Source organism: Talpa europaea (genome assembly GCF_964194135.1).
Source record: "Talpa europaea genome assembly, chromosome: 12".
In the NCBI taxonomy this organism is placed as follows: Eukaryota; Metazoa; Chordata; class Mammalia; order Eulipotyphla; family Talpidae; genus Talpa; species Talpa europaea.
The window spans coordinates 59,991,458-60,005,834 of NC_140079.1; the positions used below are offsets into that span (position 1 = coordinate 59,991,458).

Genomic DNA, 14,377 nt, shown 5'->3' on the forward strand with positions numbered 1-14,377 from the left:
AGGAGAAGACAAAAGGACTGATTGTGGGAGAATCAGGCTTAGGTCATTTAGTCTACCCAGAACACCAATTCTCTCCAAAGAATAGAAAAGAAAGAAACAAAAACATTTAGGAGACATAATTATGAAAATGTGCCTCCATCATACAATGTAAGGGCTCTAGTATGGGTATGTCATTAATTAGGGTCCTCTCTAGTCTCTCCTGAGTATGTATACACCTTGTACATGTATGTAGCATTCTAAATCACCAACGATGCATACGATTGTTACTGGGAGGCTCATTTCTAGTCATGGAAACAAAAACTGATACAGGGTAAAACCAAGGTGCTCAAGGAACCCAAACTTAACTGTTAAGGGGGAAAATCCACATTGTCCATTCTAAGGGTCTATGTTGCCTGCATGCATCAAAATAGGATAATCAAGCTCTAGTGTACACAAAGATTTTTAATAGGGTCTCCCCAATGCCGCAGCAGGTTGAGCACTGGGCTGTGAAGCTGTTGGCAGCCTCTGCAGCACGGGTTCGATTTCCGGCAGGCCAGGGAGATACCCACATGGTGCTGCAGACCTCTCCTGCCTTGCCTTCGGTCCATCTGCCTATTCTGCTCCCTGCTCTGTCTCTGGTGAATTTTCTCATCCTCCTGTGCCTCTGGCCTATAACTCAGTTCTTGTATAAATAAATAAATCTTTTAAAAAAAAAAGATTTTTAATAGTGCAAGAGAAGAAGAGTGAGGAAGAGAAGGATTTCAATATAAGGACTACCAATCAAACTCTGAAATTATCCATCTCCTTATGGACAAATGCCCAGCCAAAGAGGCTGGGCCCAGAAAAGGGCAGCTGGTGCCCGAAACCAAAGGAGCAAGAACAAGTCTCAGGCAGAGATAGACAAGATTCCCAGCAGTAACCCCATCTAATTTAATCCAGATAAAGTCTCTCAAGTTTTTCTAATCCAGATCTTGCAAAACCTAGTCACTCCAAAAATCTATCAGGGCTGCAATCACAATCACCAGTTATTTCTCAATCATGAAGCTTACACATTTCTTAGATAGCCTTGTTAAAATTCTGGCCCATTTGAGGCTGTCCCCAACCAGAATTATGACCTAATGCTACTTGCCTTCTCATTTTTTGTAACAAAAATTACTACTGTTTCCAACAACATCCCAAAAATGTAGGGATTTTCTACATGTGCTCCATACCAAGTGAGCCCTTTCTAGTACTGAGAGCAAAACTACTAGTTTTCACAGCTTGCCCTCAGTCCCTTAGCAAAACTATCATAATAATAAACTAGTTATGGGAATGAGCACAATGGCAGAATCCCCAAAGGCTAAACTCTAGACTATTCTTACCCAAGATTCAGCAGTTCTCCTTAAATAAGTGCTTTTCATCTTTTTGTATAATCCTGTTAACTCTCAAATCTCAACTGGCTGTTTCTAACAATTTCATCATTTTTTTATTGTTGCTTTTTGATAAGTGGATTTGTCCAGTGCTTCACTCATTCTGCATTGAATACATTCTAAATGTAATGTGCCTGAGCAACTAACTAAAAAAGTAATAGAAAATATTTTGAAACATTTTTCAGTATAGAAACTGCTACCATTCTAAAATTACTATTTTCTTTTGACATGCCTTTGTTTAACATGCCTTTGTTTAAAAGCTTATGCGTGTGGACATAAGTGGGAAAAGCCTTAAGAGTCAATCGCGGCCTCCCCTGGTGGCGCAGCGGTTGAGCGCTGGGTTGCGAGGCTGCCTAAAGCCTCTGCAGTGCCAGTTCGGTTCCCTGACCACTGGCGAGGGTCCCACAAAAAAAAAAAAAAAAGAGTCAATCGCATTTGCAAAGACACAGAAACATGTCAGGGAAATGTATGGTTAAATGTTGGATAGGTAACTCCTCTTCCTTTCCAACTACAGACAAACTCAAACTTCTTACATCCTAGCAATGCTCTTTCTTGGCTAGATATACCCAATACTTTTAGTTCAATCTCTTTCCCTGCCTTCTCATCATATTTCCTGAACAAATAGTTAGATCACTCACTGTTCTCCCTCTCCTTCACCTCTAGTCAGTCCTTAATGTATTACAATGAGGCTACATTCCCTACTTTATTAAAATCACCCTCATAGAGGTTCAGTGACCTCTCAAATTTACCAAATCCATTTGAACAGTTTTTGCTCCTATAAACAAAAAATCAACAATTAAAAAGGGCCCCTCTTGCTGGTCTCAACTACAGGGCACAACCCAAAGAGCCATGCATAGCTGAACTGGCCTTGCATTAACAATTTGTCTCTGGCAAATCAGTAACAGAGAGCTAATCAAGGCCCAAGTTTTATTTTTGATGTAGCCACTCTGACAGAGTTATTTTGACACAGTTCCTATCAAAGCTAGCCATAAACATTTGAAAATCATCAGCATGAATCAATAAAAAGGGCTGAAATTTTCTTGGGGGTGTGAGAGAAGTGTGGGAGAGGTTACTCAGAAGTAGAGTTTAGAAGACCTCTAATATTTAAGGGGCAGGTATGAAAAAAAGAAAGCCTAGCTAAGGGAGCTGCAGAAAAAATGATCAGAACAATGTGAGGAGAACCAAAACAATGCAGTAATAGACTAAGGAGTAGAGACTCTCACAAATGGAGTGGTTCTCAACATTGTCAAATGAAACAGGGAAACTAAACAATATAAGTAGTGCTGACTTACATAAAATGAGCCAAACAAAAATAACCAAGTTTATTAAAGAATCAACTCTAAGGACTTGAGCCTGGAAACTGCCTCCAGATAGCTTTGGGAAAGCTTTCTGAATTCTGAGCCTCATAATGACATGCCGCTTCACACCCACTGGGAGGGATATAACTTTTAAAAATGAAATGTAAGGGGCCTCCCCGGTGGCGCAGCGGTTGAGCGCTGGGTTGCGAAGCTGCCCGCAGCCTCTGCAGCGCCGGTTCGATCCCCGGCTGCTCCCCGGCCACTGGAGGAGGGTCCCACATGGCGCGCAGACCCCTCCTGCCGCCCGCTGCTCCCCTCAGCAGTGTACTTCGGTCCTTCTGCCTGCTCTGCTCCCCGCTCTGGCTCTGGTGAATTCTCTCACCCTCCCGCGCTTCTGACTGTGCCCAGTGCATGTATAAACAAAACAAAACAAACAAACAAATAAATAAATAAAAGCATGCCTCTAAAAAAAAAAAAAAAAGAAATGTAAGTGTTGGCAAGAGTATGGGGATTTTGGAACCCTTGAACATTGTTAATGGGAAGGTAAAATAGTTCCATCATTAGGGATGAACAGTTTGGGTAGTCCCTCAGAAAGTTAAACATAGAATTATCATATGACCCAGAATTCCAGTAAAATTATTAAAAATATTTTTTAAAATATTTAATATTCAATATACACAAGTGTTCACAATAGCACTATTCACAATAGCCAAACAGTAGAAACAAGCTAAATAAATGTCAATCAACTGACTGCTGGATAAACAAAATATGACATACCCATATAGCTGAATACTATTCAGCCACAAAAGGAAATACTGACACATGCTGTGTGTATCAGTGAGGACCAACCTCAAAAACATGTTAAATGAAAGAAACCATACACAAAAGGTCACATTTTATATGATTTCATTTATATGAATTATCCAGAATAGGTAAATTCATAGGGACAGACAGCAGATTAGTGATGGCTAGGGGCTAGGAGGAGTGAGAAATAGAAAGTAACTGCTTAATGAGTATGGGGTTTCCTTTGGGGTAACAAAAATGTTTTGGAACTACATGGAGGTGATTGTTGTCCAACACAAAAAATCTACCAAGGGTCACTGAGCTGTACACTCTTATGTGGCTAATTTTATGTTACGTAAATTTCACTTTCTTTTTTTTTTAAATGAGTGGCTTAAAGGTTGTAGTCACTTAGCTAACTTGGCAAAATAATGTGATAGTTACAAGTACATTCAAAATTACAAGTACAATTAAAATCAGACAATTTAGGTTCAGAGCTCAGCTTTGTCACTTTCAGCAGAGTGACCTTAAGCAAGTGACTTATGGTCTCTATGATTCAGTGTTTCCTGTCTAAAACCAAGTTAATAAAAGTATTCATAGGATTTTAAAAAATAAGTTAACACATTTGAAACACTTATAATGTCTATATATAATAAGCACTCAATAAATATTAGCTTAAAATAACTTATTTTATGGCAATGAAAAAAAGGAATAATTTCAAGTGTAAAAATAATGAGAAAAAAATGCTTTTCCAAATGATATGAATTTAGAAATTTACTTTTAATAAAATCTATCCTATAAGCAGTTAAGGCCTTAAAGTAAACATGTGACATTCAGCTGTAGTTCTTTATTCTAAAAAGAATACTGAGCACAGTCAAATAAAGTGTGACTCTTGTGGGGGGGGGTTAGCATCTCTCAGCTGCACCCATGTAGTAAAACAGCAGATGTCACCCTACTTCAAATGTGCCTGGTAAGTGATAAAGCAACAACAAAAATCAAGTCAAAACTGAACAATGTCAAATGACAAGACATATCACTGAAATTCTAAAAACACTTAAGAGAATCTGAAACTTTTCATTAAATAATTCACAAATACTTGAAATAAAAAGCAAAACAGCAAAATGAGACTGTCAAGTTTAAATAGTTGTGTATTTGGTGCTGGGGGCTACACAACCAAGGAACAATTGAACCAAATCATCTGCATGTAGCAAAATCTAGCCTAAAAGTGGCAGACTCGTAATAATCACCATTCATTCCCCCTCCCTGCCTCTGCATGAACACATACACACGCACGTTTGTGCATGTGTTCAAGAATAGTAAGTAAACTATATAAAGAGAAGGAAATACATAAGTTTCACTTCTTACCCTCTTCTGCTTCATCCTCCTGGGGTGACATTGGGCCCCCTCCACTAGTAGGAGTGATTGGCTCCTCCTTCTCAGACTCTCGCTGCAAACTCACCACCTCATATATTGCATCTCCAGCATTGGTATGGCCTTTTCCTTCAGACTGAGAAAGATATAAATATGTCAAAGTCAAAGTGGAATGCACAAATTAGAAAATATTTTTAACTGAACAAAAAAGTAAAAATACAGCAAATCAAAATTAGTGTGTATAGATAAAGTAGGAGGTGTAAATTCTTGTATTTCTAAACGAGCATCCCAAAGTCAATAATTTATCTTTCTGCCTTAAAACAATATGAAAAGAAGGACAAAATAAACCCAAACAAGAAGAGAAAATAAAGATAACACAAATGAATGAATATGGGGAAAGATAAATTCAAAAATCAATGAAACCAAAATGCAGTTGTTTGAAAAGATCAATAAGATCTCATAAATGCTTTCCTCATGAGATTAAGGACAAAGCAAGGATGTACATCGTTACCACCCCTACTCAACATTGTATGGGAGTCCTAATCAGTGTAGTTAAAAAAAAGAAAGAGAAAGAAAAGGCACACATTGAAAAGGAAGAAATTGCTCTTATTTACAAGTAATATAACTTCTTGCCAGGAGTTGACAACCTTTTTCTATTTAAAAGGCAGATAGGAAGTATTTTAAACTTTGTAAGCCACAGGGTCAACCACAAACTGTTCAACTCCACTGCTGTACAAGATTGTGGTAAAATAGTCCATCTGCACTGAGTTTCCTATATACACATGATTTTCTCTATAACTACAGTATGATCCCATGTACACCTAAATATTATATGCCTAGCAACTGAATTTCAAAACAATGGATAACTAAATATCAGTTGTGTTTTAAAATAAATTACCTGGTTCATGTTAGAAAAAAAGCACTTAATAACATGTAAATATATGACAGATGCTCAATAAATGTGGCTAAGTCACATTATAAAGATTCACCAAACTTATTCAAATAAAAGTTTTTAATATGGTATACTATCATCAAATACAATGTACTCTATGCTGATATGTCTATAAATCCTCAGAAGCCATGTTTCAACTTTTGCTATAAAGAAGAAATTAGACCGGGGCTTTTAATATTTTAAACACTATGCCTACTCTTCAGAATCTTTTGGGTGGAGTAAAGGAACCTGGATTGTTTAAGTGCCACAGGCGATTGTGATACAAAGATGAAATTGCTAACTACTGCCGGCAACCCTCTTGTTTTTAACAAAAATGTCTGTTTAACATATCATAAATCACATGGCTGAGTCACAGTCTCCCTGAGCTGCAGATATAAACAATTCATATGGAAAAAAAATAAGTTTCCAAGAGTTTCTATTTGCCTCTGCACAACTAAAGGTAAAAAAAGACATCCCAAATAGAAGTGTATTCTTAGCAAAACATTTGCCTTCCACAACCTTTCACTGTCTCTTGTTTACCAATCAAACCCCTAGTTAATCTCACTAGGGAGTAACTAATGCTGTAGACATTCTCTCCTGCTGGAAATTACTTCCTCCCTTGCCTTTCCTGACCTTGGGATTTTACCAACAGATCTCTTTTTATTCTTCTTGGCTCAATCTTCTTCCTCAACCAATTTCTTAAATGTCTGTATTTCCCAAAGCTATATCTTTAGCACTCTTCACTCTTCATTCAACACTTGGGGTCTAGGTGATTTCGCCTACCATCCACCATATTTAAGAATCAAACACTTTTAAAATCTTTATTTCCAAGGCTTAATACACAAATATCCAATTGCCTCCTAAACCTGGAGTCCCACAGGAATGTTACATTCAACATATCTGAAACTCCACTAGCTTTTCTGAGATTCAAAATTTTTCTCCCTGGAACTTTCATCCCAATCACCCAGTTATCTGGAATTAATCCTAAATAATCCTTGTTTTTACTCAATCTCACATCAAATCTTGTTGATTTTTTTCTTTCCTGGTGTCTCTCAAATTTCATTTTTTTCTACCCCCACACTTTCACTGCCTTTCTGCAGGCCATCATCATCCTCATCTTAGCCACAATAGCCTTTTTACTTCTTATTTCCTGTGTCTAGTACCAACATCCTTCCCACTACTATCAGAATGACCTCCCTCAATTATAACTCTAGTGTAATTTACAACTTAAAATCCTACCAAACCAAGAGTAAAGTCTCTAAATTCCTAAATATGGTAATGACCTGCCTTTTCAGAGCAATAACCCACTCAGCCCACTAATGCTTCAGCAATATCTGGCTTCCTACTGATCTTGAACATGTTGCTTCAGAGCTTTTTAAATTTACCCAACTACTGCCTCTGACTGAACTGCCCTTCTCTACCTTGTTGTTAGGCAGAAGGATTATAACACAAATTTGTATTATCAGGAAAAAAAACCTTAATGCTAAATAGAGCTGTTTAGTTATGGGTCAGACATTATTCCTGCCAGACTGACTAAAAGCAACATGAGCAGAGAGAATCTTTGGTGTCCTAATATTACCTTAGGTTCTATAACTTTCATTTATATAATGAAATCCCTGCCCAGGTGGGTAGTTGGCCACTATTTTCTTTGACATGTATTCCATGAAAAGGCATGATCTGATCATGAAACTAGGGAAACCCAACAAAGGATCAGGAAAATGACAAAACTCATAGGCAAACCATAGATCTGAGGCATACAGCAGGAAAGGGGGCAGGAAAGGGGTCAAAACAGAGGAGGAAAGAGAACAATGAGCTATGGTGATGGTTCCCAGATGTGTGGTGGTAGGAGAATTATGGGGACTACACCTGAGGAGAGAAATCAAGTATTATACAAAAAATGGACAATGATGTAAGAAAATTATAATAATAATAAAATAAACCCTAACAAGGCTTTCACAAGCTCTGGGTTGGTGAACAGGTAGAAGTGCTATGATGGCGGAGCACCTGGAAAGAGCATGAAACCTTCATGTCCCCTTGGCCATACCATACCTTATGCATCTCTTCCATCTTGCTGTTCCTGAGTTCTATTCTTTTATAACAAACTGGTGACCTACCAAGTAAACTGCTTTCCTGAGTGAGTCATTCTAGCAAATTACTGAACCTGAGGAGGAGGTTGTGTGAACCAGTGATTTGTACAATGGTCGGAAGCACAAATGACAACCTGGGACTTATGGTTTGTCTCTCAAGAGAGGGAAAGGGGACAATCTTATGCGAATGAGTTCTTAACCTGTGGGATCTGCACTAACTCCAGGTAGTGTCATAATTGAATTATAAGACATTTCACTGGTGTCCACAAAGATGAAAAATGATAAAGTATGAGAAAAAGACCTACCATTTGGTGTCAGTAGTTAAGTGGTATGAATAGTAGTAAAGGAAGAGGTTTCTTGTAACAATTATCAGGCAATGTAACACCCAAATCAGAGATGAGGAGTATCATGCCTGAAGTTAAACAATATACAGGAAATGGTAAGCTGGGCCACAACCCCAGAAGTCTGACTTGGATCTAACGTGGCAGATGTGATTAGTATCACTTCTGTACTCTGTTTACACTCTATTGCTGCATGTGTTATTTAGTATAATATTCACGGGACTATATTCTTCACTTATTTAAGACAGAGACAATATATTACTCATTCAGGTATCCCTAATACTTAGCATAATGACTATCATGTTGCAGGCATTCAATAAATGTTTAAAAAACTAAACTAAGCATTGCATTTCTAAAGCAAATGCTGACATCTCAGCAAAACTGTAAGTGATACAGACCTTTGGCCCTCACCTCACTTTGGTAACACTTCACATCAAGCAGGAATACCCTCTTGATTTCTTGAACCCTAATAAAACCTAGCCTAAGGAAAGAGTCCATTAAATTAATTAACAAAGAGGACAATATGACTGATAATAGTTATTATGGTCTATTTCCTGAGGATACTGGTGTTTAAATAGGCAGCAAAGGTTTAAGGGAATGGAATCAGCAACTAGTTGTAAAATACCAGATGTTCATTAGTATTAGAAAGGTTTGAAGCAGAGATTTTTTGGGGGCGGCAGTTTTCAGAAGAGCTTTTCCCAGATCAGTATCATATGTTACTGAATTTCAGGAGCAAAAAGCCTATTTTCTTGGGCTTCCCTGGTGGCACAAGGGGTTAAGACACAACCTATGAAGCTGTTCACAGCCTCTGCAGCATGAGTTCGATCCCCTGGCTGGCCAGAGAGCAGCCCACATGGCACAGCAGACCTCTCCTGGCTCGCCCGCTGCTCCCCTCAGCAGTGTACTTCAGTAAATCTGCCTGTTCTGCTCCCCACTGTCTTTGGTGAATCCTCTCACCCCACCCCCACACCTCTGGTCTGCACCCCAGCTCTTGTATGCATAAATAAATAAATCTTTTTTAAATAGTCTATTTTCTTAAAGGAGTAACAGTAGGTACACTGCCAAGATTTCAGAGTCACAAACCTTTAGATTTTTTTATACACTCTTCACATGCTAACGTAATTAGTGATGTCAGTAGTCAAAGATGGTGCAAGTAAAGACTAGTTAAACTGACATACAACAAAAATGAGTACTCATATAGAAAAGTTTTCAAGGGGAATAAAATTCCAGTTTTAGTGTTATGACTAACCATTTTCCATTTCCTATAAACATTTTGCAAAGATAATCTTTAGGGTCAATTAGGTCTAATTCCTGGTCTACCACCTAATAATCTTCCTGTGCCTAAATGCTTACTAAAAAGTGGGTAAAATTAATGGTTCGTTCACCTAAACAGAATTGTAGTGAGGACTGCATAGATTAATTCTGGTAAAGGTCTTCGAACAGTGTGTGGCAATTAGTAAACTCTCTATAAATAGTAGTATTACTACTATTGCTTACAGTAATAATCACAGAAGTCAGTCCTTCTAACAAAAATGAAGCGATCTCATTGACTATATGGTATACTGAGTAGAGATGACAGAAAAAACTTATTGTAGAACTTAATTGACATTTACAGACTATTCCACTCAACAACTCAACTCAACTACAGAATACACATTCCTTAACAACTACTCTTGGAACACTCACCAAAAGACTGTTCTTCCCTTTTCTGTGCTTCCAGTCTTTCTATCAGTGCTGGGCATCTGTACATGCTGTTCCCTAATTTAACATAGTTTCTATTCTTCTGTTTAGGCCTCAGGTCCAATGGCTTTCTTCAGGAAAGTTTCCCAAACCCTCTAGATTCAGTTACATGCTCTCTTTATTTTCCCTTTGAGTGAAAAATGAAAATGCTATTTGACCCTGATTAGACACTAATTAGGAATTAGTCAGACTTTCATACATCTCTACAACCACAGTTAAACTCCTGCTATATTTGAAAGCAGGAAATCTACAAGAAAAAAACAATTTTCAGAGACTCCCATCTAGTTTGGTAACTGTTGCCAAAGAGTATGAACTAATCCTGTTTAGGCACAGTACTAGTTCTGGATTTATTCAATAAATCCAATAATTTCAGAATGAAAGACAAAATTCCAGGTGTTCAGGTTCAACTCACTCAAAACTGAAACTAACCCATTGTCCCTTGAAATCCTTTTTATTAGGAATGGCTTCAACTCATTTTTCCAAGGAAACCTTGAGCTGTGTCAGATGTTTAACCAATTCCTTCTTTCTACCAGTGTTGTCTACTCTGTACTAAGAAATCCAGATTACCAACAACTGCCACAAACCAACCCAATCTCCAGAGTTAAGAAGTTAGACTGACCTTACAACAGCTATATATGACTTCAGGTAAGGAGTTGTAGCTCACATGTTGTAATAACTATCCATATGAATTTTAATAATTCATTTAACTTCTTTAGATTTCAGTATTTTCATTTGTATCATTTTTGCACAGGATAGGTACTATTTTCATATATGTAGACCAGGCAATAACCTATTTTCCATGATTTTCCATACTTTTTCTTGAACACAGATTATTCTACTAAAGTTAGAAACCATAGTCTTAACTGAGATTCACTTAAATCAATATATCACATTTTGTGGACTAAATATTATGAGTGAATCTTTTCCATTCACATAAAGTAATCTCATGTCACACTTTGTTTCATGACTCAGAAAATTTTCATCCAATGGCACTTACCATTCAGAGTCACTCAACACTAGCACTTTGAAAACTACAAAAGCAATATTTAATAATAAAAATCCATTCTTGTATATAAGGCAAGATAAATAAGAAAAGAAGAACTTGAGAAGAAAGCTAACTTATCATTAGTCTTGAGGAAGAATTCACATCATAGTAATGCATTGTCATTAAGAATTGTGACACTCTACATACAGCTCCTTTATTCACTCCTATGCAACTCTGAATAATCATTTGGCTCAAAATGACAAGTGAATTATTTTATAGTCAACAATTATGCTTTTAAAAAAAAAGAAGGGGCAGACACAGGGATCAAAGGAGAAAGGAAGAATAAAAGTAAAATTATGGATTTTGTTAATACAGCTTCACTAGAATATGCTGTTGCAAAAAAATTCACAGAAAATAAAAGTTATATCAAATCACAGCTCTAATAATTTTATGAAAAATGAAAACCACAATAATTTCAAATATTTAGTATTTGATGTTTAAATGAGCCATAAGTTTTTTTTAAATAAAAATGGGTAAGTGGCTTCTATATTTGTTCACTGTGCTGATGCTTGTTTATATCACATTACATGTTGCATATTACAGTATATGAAAGAGCAAGCATTTTTAAACTTAGGAAAGTGGAGTACTGAAAAGCATGCAAAGGATATCCATTATTTAAATAGAACATTTACCCTTGTCTCACAGAACTGAGACTATAAGAATTCAAATATTTTTCACTGTTATCTTTTTCCTTTATTACAAAACAAAATATGTACTAGTAACATGCCAAATTTAGGTATGTCATAGAAATCCTAATTTCATTTAATATTAAAATAATTTTATAACCTTGCTGATAATCAAACAATATATTCATATAATATTGCATGCAGAATTGACTACATCAATTAGTTAGAAATTACTTGGAAATGTTTTAATTATAATTTTATATGCATATAATATTCTTGTTCCCTCTCAGGTTTTAAATAACTACATATAAAAGAAAGTTGTTTTAGATACAAAATTAATATTTCTATTAAGTTCATTGATATTTTACAGATACATTACTACTTTCTAGAGAATAAAGGTATATAATATTACACTTTTTAAAATTTACATTAACTTACAATTGATATGAATTTTTCAAATACTGTATTGACTGATTTTTTATTATTTGAGAAATTTTATTGTTTTATATTGCTACTTAGGAATTGTCTGTCATTGAAAGGAGCAGAAAAAATTGTTAAATTACACGAAGAGAAGAAACGGGTCCTACCTGCTTCAACCTCATGAAGAAAGTCTCTGTGAAGGTCTTCCGGCTAAAATACCAAAATCTCTCATTTGCAGGGTACACACGAACTACTGTCTCCAGGAGAAAGCGGACAGGTTCCACCACCTCAGTGATGACCATATCCACTGCCACCGTCATGTACACGCGTTTATCTGAAGTAAGAAAGTTCTGTGTTTTATGTTGGCTTTATTATTTACTGGTTATTTTATGAAAAAAGTATTTTTATGAAAAAACTAAAGTTCTTTACATCATGTTATCTTTTAATGTTTGTTTAATTTTAAATGTTTGTCCCTTTGATTACATAGGTAACCAAATATTCCATGTCTCTCAATACTCACAATTCTATATTATTCAAGCGTCTCAATCTTCCTTGACTTTAATTTTAACTTCTCAAATTGAGATCCTTAATATAAAAACTAAATAAAATTTTCAGAATATTTCTTATACTAAAACTATCATAATTCTCAGGAAATCTCTTGAAAAATCACAAATATTTGCCATTTTATCATATAAAACAAGATATTAGAAATTATTAGTTTCGTTTAATGAGTTGCATGGGAAGAAATCTCAAATCAGAAGAGATACTCAACCTTTATTATGCTAAATTTATATAGGAAAATGATACCAAAATGAGCATTTCAATGTTGTATGTTTTCAGGGAACTCCCTAGAGATTAGCTAGCACCTCAAAGTCAAAACACATATATATACCTTCAGAAAAATCATTGATCAAAGCTCTAATGCAATTATTCTGTGTGCTTTTCATTTAAATATACAAGCATCCTAGAAAGTGCTTTTAGACAATAACATATGGAATTATCAGTCAAAATTTCAGTTATTATTTAAAATGTTTACTAGCCTACAGCATTCTTTTAAATTTGAATCTGTAATCTTCTAGGCCAGTATCTATTGGTTTTCTTCAGTTTCACTGACAGATTGAAATATGTATGCCATTTTCATTTTATTTACCTTCCTTGAGATTCATTGTAGTCCTTGAATCTATGGCTTGGTTATTCCTTACCATTCTGTCATCTCTTTGTTACTTTTTAAACATTTTTTAACTTAATTTTGTATACCATTTTAGTTAAACATGAGTTAAAATAGCCAAGTCCATCATTAGAAGAATCCTTCATTAGTGTTTTTTAATACTCGTCAGCTAGACTTCCATTAATATCAAATTCAACAAAAATTTATTACATTCTTACTAAGTTCAAGCATTCTATCTGCCAATTCAAGAGAAACTAGGATTCTCTAGAGAATATACTTGCCCTAGAAGACCTTAAAGTCTTAAGAGGAATAATGCAGAGGGATAAGAGAAAATAATTCAGCATACAGAATATACTGTACAGCTTGGTATAGGAAGATTTCAAACACTTCATCTTTCAGGGTCTCAATTTCTGTAACACTCAAATTTTTGTTCATGAATCCTCAATAATTTATAATTTAAATTTTCATACACCATTTGAAAATTTTAGAAATCAGGTCAAAGTAACCAGGTCAACAACTGATTTTTTGTGTGGCATATGAAATTATTTTAAAATTAAAATACTTTTTTTAGATCAGGATGTTATAATATCATATTATATAATGCCTATTTTCTTAGAACAAATAAATTTTAAATTATCTTTTCTTTGAAGACACAATGTGTATTAAAATACACAATGAAACTGAGCTAGTATTATGTTAAAAACAGTTAAAATCCATCAGATCCACAAAAAGACAAAAATCACATAATCATCTCAATAGATGCAAAAAAAGCATTTGACAAGATCCCACATTCATTTATGATTAAAAAACTCCCCCCCCCAAAATGAGAATAAATGGAACCTATCTAAATATTATAAAAATGTTCAATATCACTTCTTACAAGAGAAACACAAAATGAAACAACACTGAGATACCACCTCACCGCTGTGAGAATGGCTCACTTAAAAAAAGAAAGGAGTTAACTAATGTTGATGGGATTGTGGTGAAAAAGGAATTCTCATATACTGCTGGTGAGAATGCAAGTTGTTTCAGCCCCTGTGGAAATAAGTATGGTGATTTCTAATGAAAATAAAAACGGAAATTCTGTAAGACGCAGCAACAATTCTATTCAGTTTTTGTACAAATAAAATGAAAAATCTAATGTGAAAATATTTACCTACACCTATGTAAACAGCAGCACTG

General features: G+C 35.5%; 1 protein-coding gene across 2 annotated transcripts in view; it reads right to left on the reverse strand.

The window, feature by feature from the left end:
• The window catches only part of RABGAP1L (RAB GTPase activating protein 1 like), a gene marked incomplete at both ends in the record, with an annotated part of 493,888 nt that overhangs the window by 427,628 nt on the left and 51,883 nt on the right, over positions 1–14,377 (reverse strand). For both annotated transcript variants that reach the window (XM_084251369.1, XM_084251368.1), the window contains 2 exons: positions 4,832–4,973; positions 12,195–12,361. In XM_084251369.1, the coding sequence (XP_084107495.1) occupies positions 4,832–4,973; positions 12,195–12,361 (309 nt within the window). The remainder of the gene's footprint in view (positions 1–4,831; positions 4,974–12,194; positions 12,362–14,377) is intronic.